This window comes from Arctopsyche grandis, chromosome 6, assembly GCF_051622035.1.
Source record: "Arctopsyche grandis isolate Sample6627 chromosome 6, ASM5162203v2, whole genome shotgun sequence".
Lineage (NCBI taxonomy): Eukaryota > Metazoa > Arthropoda > Insecta > Trichoptera > Hydropsychidae > Arctopsyche > Arctopsyche grandis.
In genome coordinates this window covers 7,974,267-7,990,038 of record NC_135360.1, presented here as the reverse complement: position 1 = coordinate 7,990,038, position 15,772 = coordinate 7,974,267, and the positions used below count along the sequence as shown (strand labels likewise).

The following is a 15,772-nucleotide window of genomic DNA, read 5'->3' as shown; positions in this document are numbered from 1 at the left end:
TAAAATTCAAAAAAATAAATTAAAGTTAAACTGTATCATTAACGTTTGAATTACAGCACTTATCAGAAATCAAGCGCGTCTAATATCAAACCCCCGGATTTGTGGATACATCACGATCAAATGGAGCTGAAACAAATGGACAAATCTCATCATAGTTCTTCGGGTATTTTTTTTATTTTCATTTGTGTTAAATTGTATTGGTTCGTGAGATGTTAATGATGTTGATTTTGTGTAGGATCTGGCGACGGTGTGACTGGTATGACCGGTATGACTTCCATGACGCTGCCGAGACCGCCTCCTCCCCGAGACAGTTGCGAATACGAGACGGCGATGCCCGGGGGCGGTTCGATACATCCACAACCGCCCACGGGATCGTTGGATAAACGTCATTACGTTCCAACATACGTAGGTTTGTACACGATTTTAATTATTTTCAATATTGGTGTCGGAATTAAACAAGAACAAAATCATCAGCTTCAGCCGTTTCACGCTTCATCTTCGTTGAACGCTTACTTGAAACGCTTCCGTATTCATTGAAAATTTATTCACACTCAAAATACATGCATTTTACTATTTATATTTGTTTTGTTTTAATTGGTTGTTGTTAAGTGTTCATTTATTTTTCATATATAATGATAGTTTCTACATAAAGGAAAGTCTTGATTATCCGATCGAAAAGGAACTGTCGATGTGTCAGATAATAAAATAGGAAATAAATCTCGTTATTTCATATTTATTGCATCACTATTAGCAATTTGCCGTTAAATTTCTGCATCGTTGCCACTTTTTACTAACCACTCCTTACTTTTTGTATCTATTCTAATGCTAAAATCTATTTTTTCGAATGATCGTTTCACATTATTTTTTAATGGTCACTTTATAATGTCAAAATATTTTATTCGACGCATCTTACGAGATTGTTTAATACACCGAAAATAATGCAAATTTTTAATGCACAAACATTTTTTTTAAGATTTTTTTAAGTATTTTTCTCAATGTACAGTTAAATCGTACCCAAAATCAAATATAATATATAGAAAATGCTCAGTCGATACAGTTTTTTGTTGTTGTTGTCGTTTTTCATTGTGTTCGTTTACATTTTTGTTAATGTGTTTTATTTGATTTGCCTTTCATTTATATCCAATCACCTGCATCACATCACATCGCACCACAAAACGATACAACATAGGTTCAACGTCATCGTCATCGCCTAGCGGAGACGGCCTAATGTGTAACAACGCGAGAAATTCAACACTCCTGACAATGTCGTCCAATCATATGCCCAACGGGCGAATTGTCGTCAAACCCAAACCTATAATTTCAGTTGATCACTTTGGCAAGGACCAATGTGAGTGTGATTTATTTTAATTTTTTTTTTTTTTTCTCTTTCTTTCATATATTTTTATCTATCCCGTTTCTTTCTTCTGTTTCATTACATATGTACGTATCTAAGAGTAGCGCTTTGCTTTTTTACTGTAGTGTTTTGTGATGTTTTGTTTCATAACGAAGTTGTTTGTGTTTGTAGCTATGTCGTCGATTAACCAGTGCGGTCTAGGCAGTAGTATGAATGACACGTTAGGATCGTCCGGGATGAGATCCGTATATCCTAGAACGCAATACACGCTCGGTCCCGGTAACAGGGCCCACGTTACTATCGATCAGGTATCGCCGATGTTGCATGCCGTACTGAAATACATTTAAACTTTCTCTGTAATAACATAATTCCATTGACTCTTGTAGAACACTCCGCTATTGTCGGCCGCAGGTAGTTCCTTATCGGGAACGTTGCCTTCGCAATCATCCATGAGCTCCTTAGGCCAATTAGGATCCACATTACCCCTTCATCATCATCATTCAGCTACAGCGTCCATGGGCATATCGCCGATGTCGTGTAATGATTTCGCTTTATTTCATCAATTTGTGCATGTCTCGTACTAATGTCCCGTCGAATCGTCTCATCGTCAATACATTGCTAATTTGTTTGTGCGATCGCAGGCTCTCAGATCTCGTGCGGAATCGGCATTGGTGGATCGATATTACAAGGACCGACCGCGTCTCCGTCTCCGTCGCCGGCTTCTGAAGGTTTTCCCGCTGATGCGAGAGAGCGGGAGCAAGGTCATTACGTAGCGTACGAAGCCCTACATCCTCCGTAAGTTTTTCACTTTGTTAAATCTAATTTTATTTTATCTTTATACCAGGAAGGCCTAACAGGTTACCCCAATGCGCCTTCCTGGCCAGAAACATTGTACATTTGATACAAATATTATCAGTATTGTACATAAATACATAACAATTAATATGCACGGAGACATCTATGGTCAAATTTGTAGCATTTTAAACTATTCAGCGAAATTCGAGATTGCTGAAATCTCGAGATTTTGCGAGAAAATGGGTAAGGTTGCCAATTTTTTGGAACCGTTTCAATGAAAATCAGATAAATTGGCAAATTCTGATTGGAAACGATCGACCTGGAGTTACAAATCCAAGGTCCGGCCAGCAGAAACCGTTAGGACTTGAATCCGTGACCACTCTGTTCAAAGCATTATATGCTAACCACAAGTCTATTCTGCTGGTTAGTATTCGTATTGACTGATTTTATTGTTTTAGACGCGATAGCATAGAAGGATCCGGAGGTACCGGATCGTTGGGAAGAGGTCGTGGAGGGCCGTCGCATCCTTTGCGAAGTTTCAGTGTGCCGGCCCCTCCACCAAGCGAAGCACCTCACACTCCTCATCATCATAATAAAGGTATTTAATTTTATATGTGACAAAATGAGACTCATTTTGAAATTCTCATTCGAAAACACTCTTCACTTGAAATTAAATAAATATACGTAGAGATTATTATATTTTGTGTATAGTTTCAGTAACAATACGTCCTACAAATACTTCACCATATAAAAAACCTTTGGTGCCTGTGACGACATCTTCGATGCCCATGTCTGCTGCAGGTGCACCGATTAATAGATTGCAGCAAGGTATATATTTTTTGGTTCGGTGATTATTCCGCACAAAGCAATCTCGCATACGTCACTAAAATCTCGATCACCGAACACCTGGCACCCGAAAATTCCATCCTTCGAGACCTACCCACACCAACTATCATACTAACGAGAACTCTAGTGCCAGGTATTCCGTATTCACGATTTTCGTGGCGATGATCGTAATGTGCGCAAAAATCCGTTTACCATATTTTTTATGTCTTACTGAAGCCTAGTGTTTTTACCCGGCTTCACCACTTGAACATTTTATTAAATTTATTTGAATAGTTTTATTTTATTTAAATTTATTTGAATATTCATTTGGTTTTCAATAGTTACATACGAAGTCTCTTTCGAAATTATATATATTAGATGTGTGTAATAAATACTCATATTTGTGAATGTTCCGTCAGGTCTGTGTGTTCCACATTCAGTGGAGGAAGTGGAAGCTCTGGCGCCGTCTCGGTCCACGGAACGTCTCCACCAGGAGATGGCCAACTTGGAAGGGCTGATGAAAGACTTGAACGCAATCACAGCTAGTCAATTCGAGTGTTAACTACTTCATTAGTGACTTAATAAATTTATATTAAAAAAAAAGACACGGTGCGATCAAGTGATTCGCTTTCGCAAAACACGATTTGTTGGATCTCAAAACTAGTGCTGATAGTTTAAAATAAATAAAGAAAAAACATGTGATTCGAAATGAATATGGAATTGTTATATTGAATGTATTAAGGAGTGGAGGTTAAATAGTCGATTTTCGCAATCCGTCTTTTGCATTTCCCTTTTATGGGAAATTTACATTAGGTTTCGTTCATTTAACCGTACGAGTGCACTTTATTGGCTGACGAATTGTTTTATTGAATGATTTTCAACGTTGTATGTATATAGAGTATATACATATATATAATATGTATTTATTTTCGTTCGAGCCTCAAGAGTGTTGTGTCTGATTGACGACGACGAACAGCTGGCACAGAGCGAGTGATTCGCATCCGACTATGATATTATTTGAAATGTTGTCGAGTGACAAATGAAATTGTTGCTAAATTGTTGATATTTATGACTACTACTACGTGTGTAAGAACTATGATATAATCGTATGTATAATATAATATTTATATATATGATAATATATCTATTTATATATATATATAAATATGTATGTAAAAAATTCTTTGCACGACCCGATTGCAAACAATTATGTAAAAATTATATACACTGCCGCTTTTCGATTTATAAATTTTATATCACTAGGTGTTTTTAATCTATTTTGTACCTTTTTGTATATTTACATATGTACGGATATATCTACCTATAGGAAGTATAATATGTTTTATATTATATGTATGATATACATATATATTTCGAATCAATACAATTCGATGATGATTTACAAAATGGGAATATGTATTGTTAGTAAAATTTTACTTTATTTATTTATATTAAGATAATTTTCTATTTATATTTACTTACTAAGCGTGTAAGGACAAATTGTAATTTATTAATTTATTTACATGATTATTTGTATTATGATTTCTTCTGAGAAAATATTTCATGTCTGATTATATGTAGTGTGACTGTTTTTTTTTCAAGTATCTTTCGTAGAATGTTTCAATTCGATTCGATGAACTATGCTTACGATACATATCTCGAACATTTTAATTTTAGCTAACGTTTATCGATTAGTTCATGTATATCGAGTCGTTGGGTATTAAAGTTTTGCCGATTATGAAAGTATTGAATCGACTCGTATTGCCATTTACTCTCATTTTTAATGTTAATCATTCCATTGTGCTACTATTTATATGTATTTGCTTTTAGTTCCTGTTTGACGATACCGTTTTGTTGATACACATAACCTTAAAATGATTTTTTTATTAAATTTTCATACTATACGGATAAAATCTGATATGCATGTATTTCAACTGTGGCAGTTTTCGATTTGATTTTTAACTTATTAGTATAATTGGATTTTCTAATGCGTTATCCGTGTAGAATACTACTGTAATGTATTAAATTTTTGGGTTATCGTATTGTAGCCGTCTTGCCATTTTGAATGTAGTTCTGGTATCAGTGAATTGACGTCATTGTAACTTTCATCAACAAATAAGACTGATAGCGTTAATTTTTAATATTTATTATTTAATATATAAAAATAGCTTTCAATTGTGTGTATTCCTACGAATTCTTTAAAAAAAAAAAACTTACACAATACGTGTTCAGCACAAAATTTTGTAAAATGGAAAAATTTTTACTCTTTTCAACGATTGGTAGTACGATTTTGCAAAAAAGACACATTAAGTATTAAAATTACAAAATCGTTTTACTTTACGTGCCCTTATGTGATATTCCAAGTGAATTTTCTGCTCAAGGTATCCTCCACGTGCGTGCGTGTGTGTTTACGCACAACTGCCATTTCATATGTGCGATTTTTTTTAGTATATAATATGTATTCGATTGTTAAGATTTTATTGTTTTTACTAACGTACATACGTCGCTCATTTTTTTTATTATTATAGTTTTCGACTGAAAATTTTCAGGCCTCTTTAGACGAATGATGAGACTTTTCACCGATTCTGATGCTAAACAACGATTTAATGTATTATTGGTATTGTGTGAAGTGAGCGAGAAGGCCTATTGAAAAAATGTGTACATTAAGAAATAAAAATTGGCTTTGCATAATGTACAAAGTTGAGCTGCACTGTAATGATATTTATTTCATATTGACGCATAGTTTTTTTTTCTTCAACGTATATACCTTTAAAATCTGTTATGTGTAAAATAAATTAAAAGCCAATTTTTAATCAGTATTTTATGTTATAAAAATGAATTTTTATTGTAATTATTTATTATTTATGTGTGTATGTCTTTTTATAATGTTGAATAAACGAAAATATTGTATACAAAATTTCCATCAAATTTATTTTAATTAATATTGTGTATTGAAAAAGATATGATTTTGTTTCAAATGAAAAAAAAAAAAACAAAAGAAGTTTTAAATGCCGATTTTATTTATATTTACATATTTAAAAAATCACATAAGTGACTTTCTTTTTTTTTAAATTTTATTTCAAGATCGAAATTCAATTTAAAAACTATAAAATATAATCAATAAAATATACACATGAAAACTAAATATCTAAAATTCTCGTATCCTTAATTACTAAGTACACATTCATAATTCTAATTGATTTTTATATTTAAATATATATATATATATATATATATATAATTTTAAAATTATATATATGTACATTACATACATATTGACGCGTGAGATTCTCGCGCATTCGATGAAACCGCGCTCATTTTTAAAACACATCTTGTTTAAACCTATTAATTATGTATAAATCACTAGGTTTTTCTTTTAGAGTGCGCATATATGCTTTACAAAGTATTTACAGGGTAAGAAGATGTGTACATAACTTTAGAAAATATTTTAGAATTTCTATTAAAAATTTAAACGTATATTCCGCTATAACAAAGCTGCCCGATTGACACGCAGAGCTGCAAAAATCCATACCAAAAAATAAATAATACATAAAAAAATAAATTATTACATTACAACTAAGTTGGCAAAGTTGGATAAGTGTGTATGCACGTAGTAGTTAATCGATAAAAATATATATATATGTATATATAAAATAAAATAATGCAAGACCATTTTATGGATAGAAATAGTAATATGAGATAAAGCCTTAACATAACATATATACGTAAATGTTTTAAAAAAATAACAAAAAAAAAAACTTATTCGATACCTAACACTGAATTTGTTCCACAGCTTCATAAGTGACGTATAAAAGATAATTACAATTAAAAAAGTCAAAAAATATATATAATACTGATAATCTGAGAGCACCATTATTAAAAGAAAAAAAAAACAACACGCAAATTAATATAAAATATTTTTTTCCTTAATCGATTGTTAATTAGTACACAGTATAATAAATCAACAGAATATCAATTCATACGAAAATTAATCAAAAAAAAAAAAAAAATGCACACTAGACATTAAGGGGGGGGGGGTCGGCAATTGAATTCTGTTAATTTGATAAACACTTTTTGAAATATTGATATTATAAAACAAAAAATAAATATTTCAAATATCAACCACATATAAATCAAACATCTTTAGATTTTCGATTCCACGATTCACATAGATTCTAATATCTAGCATATTATATATATTATAATATACACATCTCTAAATTCAACACAATGTCAACAAAAACCCAAATCATATATGTACATACATATATCAATAATATGTGTATATACATATTATATATATATATATATATATATATATATATATATATATATATATATATATATATATATATATATATATATATATATATATATATATATATATATATATATATATATATATATATATATATATATATATATATATATATATATATATATATATATATATATATATATATATATATATATATATATATATATATATATATATATATATATATATATATATATATATATATATATATATATATATATATATATATATATATATATATATATATATATATATATATATATATATATATATATATATATATATATATATATATATATATATATATATATATATATATATATATATATATATATATATATATATATATATATATATATATATATATATATATATATATATATATATATATATATATATATATATATATATATATATATATATATATATATATATATATATATATATATATATATATATATATATATATATATATATATATATATATATATATATATATATATATATATATATATATATATATATATATATATATATATATATATATATATATATATATATATATATATATATATATATATATATATATATATATATATATATATATATATATATATATATATATATATATATATATATATATATATATATATATATATATATATATATATATATATATATATATATATATATATATATATATATATATATATATATATATATATATATATATATATATATATATATATATATATATATATATATATATATATATATATATATATATATATAATATGTATATACACATATACATATTATATATATTATATATATTATATATATACATATTATATATATATATATATATATATATATATACATATTATATATACATATTATACATATTATATATATATATATATATATATATATATATATATATATATATATATATATATATATATATATATTCAAAATCCAAGCAACTCGTATTTACAATAAGGAGAAAAAAATAAAAATAAAAATCTAGCCACTAAACATAAACTATAGTACACGTTCTATACAATAGAATTTATTTCATAAAACATTTTTGATCTTATTTAACTAGTAGAGATGTAAAGAGTCAAAACCGAAATAGATGAATTGATGAAACTACAAAAATTGACAACAAAATTAGAAGAAAAAAAAAAACAGCAAAATTTATTCTACCGAAAGACACATTCGTGACTTCATCAAATTTTACGAAATGATCTAAGTTGAAAATGATGAAATTCACTATCTAAATGTTTCTGCATTGTATACTAGAATAAAAGTCATTAGATTTTATACACAGTAAAACAACCAATGTGTTCTAAAAACCACCATACTAATTAAGTTGACTGTTCTGCAAGAACGCTGTACATAATCCCTAAAAACGGCTAAAATTCTCTACGCCCCAAAGTAAAATGTAAAGGCAGCGAACTTTAACGTAATGTAAAGGCAGCGATTAATCGGGTGGTAAGTAGGTGAACAATTTATACTTTTCTCTGATGATCGGCCTCACGTCTTCCTTCTGAAAACGTCAACAAAAAATTCATTAAATTAAAATCAACACACCAAACACAAATAACACAATACAAAATCACAAACACACATACCACAGAAGCGAGATGCTCTAAGAACGGCAACAGATTCAAAAGTTCACGATCGCTACGATCGACAAACCAACTCACAATAGGTATACCATTTTCCAATTGGTAACCGAAAGCCTGCGGCGAATTATCAACGATAACCGTCTTGCTCAAGTCGCGTCCAAGAATGGACAGATCCTTTATATAGTTTCCGTTGACTAATAAGCAATGCTCTCTGAACAACCTACAATCCAAAATAAAACAATTATTATAAAAAAAAATTACCACTACAAAAAAAAGAAAATCTTATCCAACATACCTATACTTAATCCATCTCCGATGGGGATCCAAAAGATTCAACAATTTATCAGCATACACTCGCTTGGAGGCCGTGAATAAAATAACCTCATACAACTGCGAGACTCTCGATAGGAATTCGGCAAAGTGCGGACGAGTTCTAACATGAACCTATATATAGAATGAAATACAAAATTAGATTGCCATATAAATCCATCACTTCATATAGATGTAAAAAAGGATTGTAAATAGGTTTTTGAGCTCTTTTTCCTATTATGCTTTAGATTAACATTAGAATAATATAATACTGTGATTACTAACCAAATTAAATTAAAATTGTAAAATAGAAAATGATCAGTAGATCAGTAGCTATTAAAATAGATATAAGATGTATTGTGAACATAATTTCGTAATAATAAAAAGCATTTAAAAATCAAAAAATATAGATGTAAATAAATTACTACCATATAATGACAATCTTGAAACAGAACGGGAAAGCTGAACGAAGCATCCGGTAATTCTTGCAAAGAGCAATGCACCAACGTCTCGTCCAAATCCAAAACCTATATAATAAAAAAATAAATAATTGCACTTACATATGAACATAACATTTAGATTACATCTTTATAAATACGCACCAAGCTCAATTCGGGGCTCGTCCTCGTCCTCAACGGAAGAGCTGGACACCGTCCTCTAGGAGCGTCCGGAAGTACAGTCTCCAACGGAGGCAACTGCAAATTATTCAAGGTTAATAACAATAAAATAAATATATATGCTACAACACAAAAAAACCCAAATAAATACTTGTTTAATGAAGAGGTACGGATCGAAGACATCGACCCAAGAGTCGAGTTGATCCGGCGACGACTGCTGACCGGAGACTGCATCGGAGCTTCCGGGCGAGCATAGGGAGACACACGATGCGACCATATCGGAACCGTCGTTCTAAAACACATACAAAAAATAAATAAATTAAAGATTATTTCAAAACAATTACGAGAGTACGAAATAAAACGCGAGATTATATTGTACCTGTATTTCTGAATGAGCTTCTTGACAACTGAGCAGTTCCGACGATTCGGCGTGTAAAGAATCTAATCTTATATCTCCTTCTCCGGCCGATAGCTGCAAAAGAATAACACAACTAAGTACAAAAGCACACATTACAAAACAAACACTAAGCATATAATTTTTCCACTGTACCCATCCGTCTCCGGCTGCGGCCAACGACTGGCTAATATCGGCTAGAAAGCTCGTCGGCTGTAATTGGAGATCACTCAAAGCCTCCAGCCGCTCGATCGCCGTCCTAGTATTGATGATGGAATTCTCTTGCTTTTCATATCCGGAAAACACTTCGTCCTCGTCCTCGGGCAGACCGCAATTAGACCAGCGTTTGTGCAAGCCCCTCCCGCTGTTATCGTTGATATCCTCGACACCGGCTTCGGCCAACATCGATATGAAATCCGGCTGCTCTATAGTTCTCAAGACGTCTTCGCAACTCGTCAAGCTGCCGACGGTGTCGTCGATCTGACTGTCTCGCGTCAGAGAAGCCTCGTCGATGGTAGTTTTGACTTTATCATATGTATAATCGATGCTAGTCTGTTCGAATTGATCGGGCGAGTTGAACCGGATAGACCGCACGGCCGACTTTAACTTGAGCATCTCTTCGGTCTCGATGTTCAACTCGTCGACCGTCTTATAAAACTGTTTGTCGTCTTCGTTGTCCGACGGTTGAATGTCCATCTCCTCTAACGAGGCCAATCTCGGCACATCGTTGTTTCCGTTCACGTCCTCTCCTTCGCAGCTCTTGCTGACGCTCAAGAGGCGTTCGCACGAAACACGTCTCAGGTTCTCCTCGGCTTTTGCGACCGAATATGTGCGGTTGAGTTCGATCGCCGACGATCTCCGTTTAGCGCCTCGGCTGTCGCTGAGGCTCTTCCGCAGCGTGGACAGTTTCCGGCATTTGGCGGCGTCGTTTAGCTTGTCCTTGCTGACGGTGGGCTTTCTGTCGAGACTGTTACACCGTCCGAAGACCTTATTGATGGCCTCCTTGTGTTGGTCTACGTTTGTTTTTATCTTGACAAAGTTTTCATTGTCGATCGTCATGTAAGTGTTCAGCCTGTCTTCGGCTAGACAGAATTGACTGCTTTCTAAGACGGCGGCGTCACAATCGGACTCCTCGCCGGACAAGACGCAATCGGATTCGACACACTTGTCGAGGTCTTTTTCATACATGGTCAAGTCGGGATCGACGACTGCTACCCAATCGACAATTTCAGCCGTCGGCACTTCGATGCCTTTGTCTTCCATTTTGCTCGTGTTGACTTCGGTGTTGCGCAGCGTCGGTTTGTTATCGTTGCTGTTTTGTCGTCGCGCCGATATTCGAGGACGTGGCGAATTAGGCACCGTCTGACTGATGGGACGTCTGGGCATCTGTCTGGCTTTCCGACAGGGAGAGCCGTTCACGACGGTCGACCGTTCGGACTTTTCCAACCGGGTGCTCTTTCTCGGCGACGAAATACTATAATTATTGTTGTTCCGAATCAAGCCGTGTCCTTTAGAATTGTTTGAATCGCAACTGATGGGTCGATTCTCCCTCAACGATAGAGTATTATTATTAAAATTAGATCGTAAAATGTTCCCATTGTTTTCCTTGATCAAATTTTCATTCGGGTACAGCGAACGATGCAACAGCTGCTCTTTAGAATTCCCCTCGACTATCTTCTGTATCTTTTCCTCTTCGGTGATGCCGCGCCCGCACGGCTGACTCTTCTTAGCCTCGATCCTGTTAACGAAGAGACTCTTCGGCCGGAGCGGCGATAGCTTATCGGGCGTCTTCACCTGAGGCATGCTCTCCCGGACGTTCGTCCTCGTCCGAATAGTGCTCGTGGACTTTTGCATGTTCCTGCTGAAGTACGTGTTGTCCTTCAGCACGCGAGATGCCGACATTTTCCTACCGTTCGGAACGGGCAAGACTTCACTCTTCGGCTCAGTCTTGGGCGGGTCTCTTTTGATGACGCGCAACACTTTCGAGGTTTGAATGGTTTTGACGGTTTGTACGGGGAGAGATTCCAGTGTTTTGAGCTTTTTCAGACCGTTGCGTGCAACGTCGCGCTTTATGACCTGCTTCCATGATCCGTTGACTTTAGCACTCGCACGTTGACTAGACGTCGAAGGCGAGGTTCTTTTAATAGTGCTTCTGTTCGACCGAGACTGTCCTATGGCTGGTGATAGGAGATGCCGTTCCTTCTTCTCGCTGCGAAGCCACATTATCACACATGCAACTCAACACACCTGTAATTAAAAACATCGGTATAGTTCAACAGAATAAAAACACACATTTGGCACATCAAAAAGTAAGCAAAAGACTCACTCGATAAAATATGAAAATATATCTTGATTTGATTAACATAATTGAAGTCTCCGTAGCTTCGACTCCGAGTACTAAAACCAAAAAAATAAATGAAACAGCTGATTTTTTTCTTTTGTTAAACATTTTATTAGTACATACTTTATTTAATGCATAGTACGGAAGTGTTATAAATATTTTGAAACATGTACGAGTGAAATTTATAACATGTACTAAGTCACGTGGTTCCGACTTGCTCACTAACGAAGAAGTGTCGGGTAGGTCTTTGTTCCGAGTGGGCGTATATAGGCTCCGCAATGACGTATTTTTTTATTTAAACACAAAAAAAAAGTGTAATCAGTTCAAAAATACACCCAATGTTGAAAATTTGATAATCGTGTTACTATAGAGATTATGCGAAAATAAAAATCACCATACCAATATTTACCCAGAATTTTATCAGTAAAATACGAGCAATAAAAGAATCAAAAGAGTGTTGACGAAATTTCAAAAGTATTTAAAGAAATGATACATACAATTTTCACAAACAAAGAAAATAATACGCCGTTAAAATACTACAAACAAACGGATTTAAAATAAACAAAACTGGTACAACGTACATTATCCCTTAGTATTTTTAACATATTTGCACCGAGATTGTGCAGATCATAAATTAAGTTCACAAACGACGTCACCAGGTGTTGTTCGGTATAATGCCAAAGCTTGCTCAAGACTTATCCGTATCATTTTTAGACATACTATACAGAGGCTCGCACACGAAGGTGTGTCTTTGTGTGTGCGAGCACGGAAAATCAGCTGATGGGAGTAAAAAAAAAAAAAATACATAGATAACCGTGAAAAGAAATCAAGGTTCTAATTTAAGTGTGACTGATATTTATCTCATTAAACACATAATTACATATGCCGATTCGAATAATAGTGTACGTTGTGATAAGTCGTGTTTGTTTTGCCGTTGTAACGGACAACAATCGGAAAGGTCATGGCTCGGATGCTATACAGAGATGCATAACCTAGGTTAAAAGTCAATAATAATATGGATGTATTAATAATAATCAATCGGGTGATTTGCTGCAAGTTTAGACGAATCTTTTGTTCTACATTTGAAAACTTATATATGTATGTGTGTATACAGCAAGCAACGTTTCAACTATGTACTAGTTTAATAAGAATTGAATTTCAACCACGTATTAATGATATCCTCCAAAAATATATATATAATTGTAATTGTATTTTAATGTTTGTGTGTGTAAGCAATCAACCGAGTTGAATATGTAAATAATTAAATAGGATAAAACATAATTATTTTTATCAAACATATAATCAGCACTACAAAAATCCATTAACAGAGTTACGAATGTTATTAAGTGCAATTTCATCATGATTTATATTCAAATATAAGAGAGAAAGGGACATGCTAGATGCATTCGAAATGTGGTATGAACATCCCCATCTTCAAAGATTTGGCAGTTTTAGAGAGACTATCCACAACATGTAGGAAGAGGGTTTTTCCTACTTTGTCTGTATATTACCAAGAAGAATGTGGAGAGACTAGAGAGGCTGGTAGTCATTGGAACGCTGGAGAGAAGGCGAGCGAGAGGATGGTCTCCCAAAAGATGATCAGACCAAATCAAAGAACTGACAGGATCGTCCCTTAACGCTGTCTTCAATTTGGCACAAAACCGGGAAGAGTAGATGTGGATCATCCATCAAATTCCAGACGACATCAATCAATCAATCGAAGAAGACATTCAAATACAAAATTCCAATTATACAAAACAAATAATTTCAATACATGAAAATAATGAATTGTACATTATTTGTAGATATTTAGAAGCTCATGACGAGATGTTATGAAATCTTGAAAGGAAGAGTATATTTTCATACAAAAGTTATTTGTCTCGTTTTTTCTTCACTCAACCATTATGTGTATTTTATTCCACATTTAATCCAGACAATTGAGTCTCAACTTAACCTCAAATTGTATATCACTAAGGCGAAAAAATAACAATACACTGAAAAAAAAGAAACAATTTAATATAGATATTTTCATACACACATAAAAAATTGTCAAAATCTAAAATATATAAACAACGCAATTATTAGATTTCTATTGTATGCCGACGACGATAGCGGACATATGCAAAAACACTTGTCAGTTTAATTTATACAAACATGCATAAGTAATTTATTATACTATGTTGATATGACTACATAAAACGCATTAATATTGATTCTATTCATACTACATATTAAAAACGCACAGTAGAAAAGATACTGAATGAACTTATCGGATGGACAATAGGGACTTTTTCATTGAAAAGAACTGACCTATATGAGGACTGTTTAGACAGAGCTTCGTATAAACCTTAACCATGTGAAATGTTTGCGTTTGCTCACACATTGTACTACTAAAATAGACATACAAGTGCGTTGGATCGGTTATGCAAAACCAAATTCAGTTCATAGAAAGTCAGCAAAGCGATTAATTGTCATTTGATTTGTATACATGCGTAAAGTGAGGTGTGTTGGCCAAAATAAAACAATTTTTTTATTGGTTGGTACCAAGCGTTGTAAAAATTAGAGCAAACTGACAGGTCGATTCGAATTTTGGCGGGATAGCTATTTCGAGGGGCGATTGCGGGTGAAAGGAGGGCGGAGCGCTCGTTCTCGGCGAGGGGTGATGACAGGCCCCTTTCCTGTCACCGCGTCGCCCCGCAGAGCGTTCCCGCCATTTAGCATCGAAGGCGACGGGTGCGCGGGAACGGGATCGGGGAGGGGGCGTTCGATAATGCAAAGCCCGCGAAACGGCACGAGTGAGGGGAGAGGGGAGAGGGGCGAACGAGAGGGCGCTGGGGGCCGCGGGGCGATGCCTCTCGAGCGCGGGTCGCGGCGGGGGCCGGGGAGCGGGGCGGGGGTCGGGGCGGCGGACTACTCACGGTGGAAGCGGGGTGCGCGGGGGCGGCAGGCGAGCGGGCGGGTGGGGCGGCGTCTCCCCCGAGGGGCCTCCGGAGCGGGGGTGTCGGGGGGCGGCGTCTCCAGCCGCTAAGATGGCGGTGCTCGCCGGCTCCGGCGGGACGACCCTGTGTTGCCACACGCGATTAATCACCGACTCTATTTACACGACATTGACACCTGTCGCAACACTGCCTTTGTCATTGTTCGTGAAAGCGAATACGCTCGGTTGAATTCGCTCAAATTTAACT

General features: G+C 34.1%; 2 protein-coding genes across 4 annotated transcripts in view; one reads left to right on the top strand and one right to left on the bottom strand.

Annotated features, from left to right (window-relative positions):
* Positions 1–3,650, top strand: part of fra (neogenin protein frazzled) — a 143,618-nt gene extending 139,968 nt beyond the window's left edge. The window contains exons 24-32 of one of the 3 annotated variants that reach the window (XM_077432625.1): positions 57–163; positions 236–409; positions 1,190–1,348; positions 1,526–1,662; positions 1,741–1,891; positions 1,996–2,149; positions 2,608–2,747; positions 2,861–2,977; positions 3,394–3,650. In XM_077432625.1, the coding sequence (XP_077288751.1) occupies positions 57–163; positions 236–409; positions 1,190–1,348; positions 1,526–1,662; positions 1,741–1,891; positions 1,996–2,149; positions 2,608–2,747; positions 2,861–2,977; positions 3,394–3,536 (1,282 nt within the window). In that variant the 3' untranslated portion in view covers positions 3,537–3,650. The remainder of the gene's footprint in view (positions 1–56; positions 164–235; positions 410–1,189; positions 1,349–1,525; positions 1,663–1,740; positions 1,892–1,995; positions 2,150–2,607; positions 2,748–2,860; positions 2,978–3,393) is intronic. The other 2 variants (XM_077432626.1, XM_077432627.1) reach the window with 2 other exon arrangements.
* Positions 3,651–8,318: 4,668 nt separating this feature from the next.
* On the bottom strand, positions 8,319–15,681 carry LOC143913131 (uncharacterized). Its single transcript, XM_077432738.1, has 10 exons — positions 15,506–15,681; positions 12,573–12,643; positions 10,403–12,493; positions 10,232–10,324; positions 10,004–10,144; positions 9,838–9,930; positions 9,664–9,762; positions 9,222–9,370; positions 8,930–9,146; positions 8,319–8,844 (listed from the first exon to the last, which is right to left on the bottom strand). Exons 3-10 carry the CDS (start codon positions 12,467–12,469, stop codon positions 8,779–8,781), a joined length of 2,925 nt encoding a protein of 974 aa, XP_077288864.1. The 5' UTR covers positions 12,470–12,493; positions 12,573–12,643; positions 15,506–15,681; the 3' UTR covers positions 8,319–8,778.
* Positions 15,682–15,772: the final 91 nt, after the last annotated feature.

Bases quoted from the DNA above. Each gene is read 5' to 3' on its own strand.
- LOC143913131 (XM_077432738.1), bottom strand. From the start codon at position 12,469: ATGTGGCTTCGCAGCGAGAAGAAGGAACGGCATCTCCTATCACCAGCC. The intron at 9,763-9,837 runs GTGCGTATTTAT...TTTATTATATAG, and splicing joins CGAGCCCCGAATTGAGCTTG to GTTTTGGATTTGGACGAGAC. The intron at 9,371-9,663 runs GTAGTAATTTAT...TTCTATATATAG, and splicing joins TTCAAGATTGTCATTATATG to GTTCATGTTAGAACTCGTCC.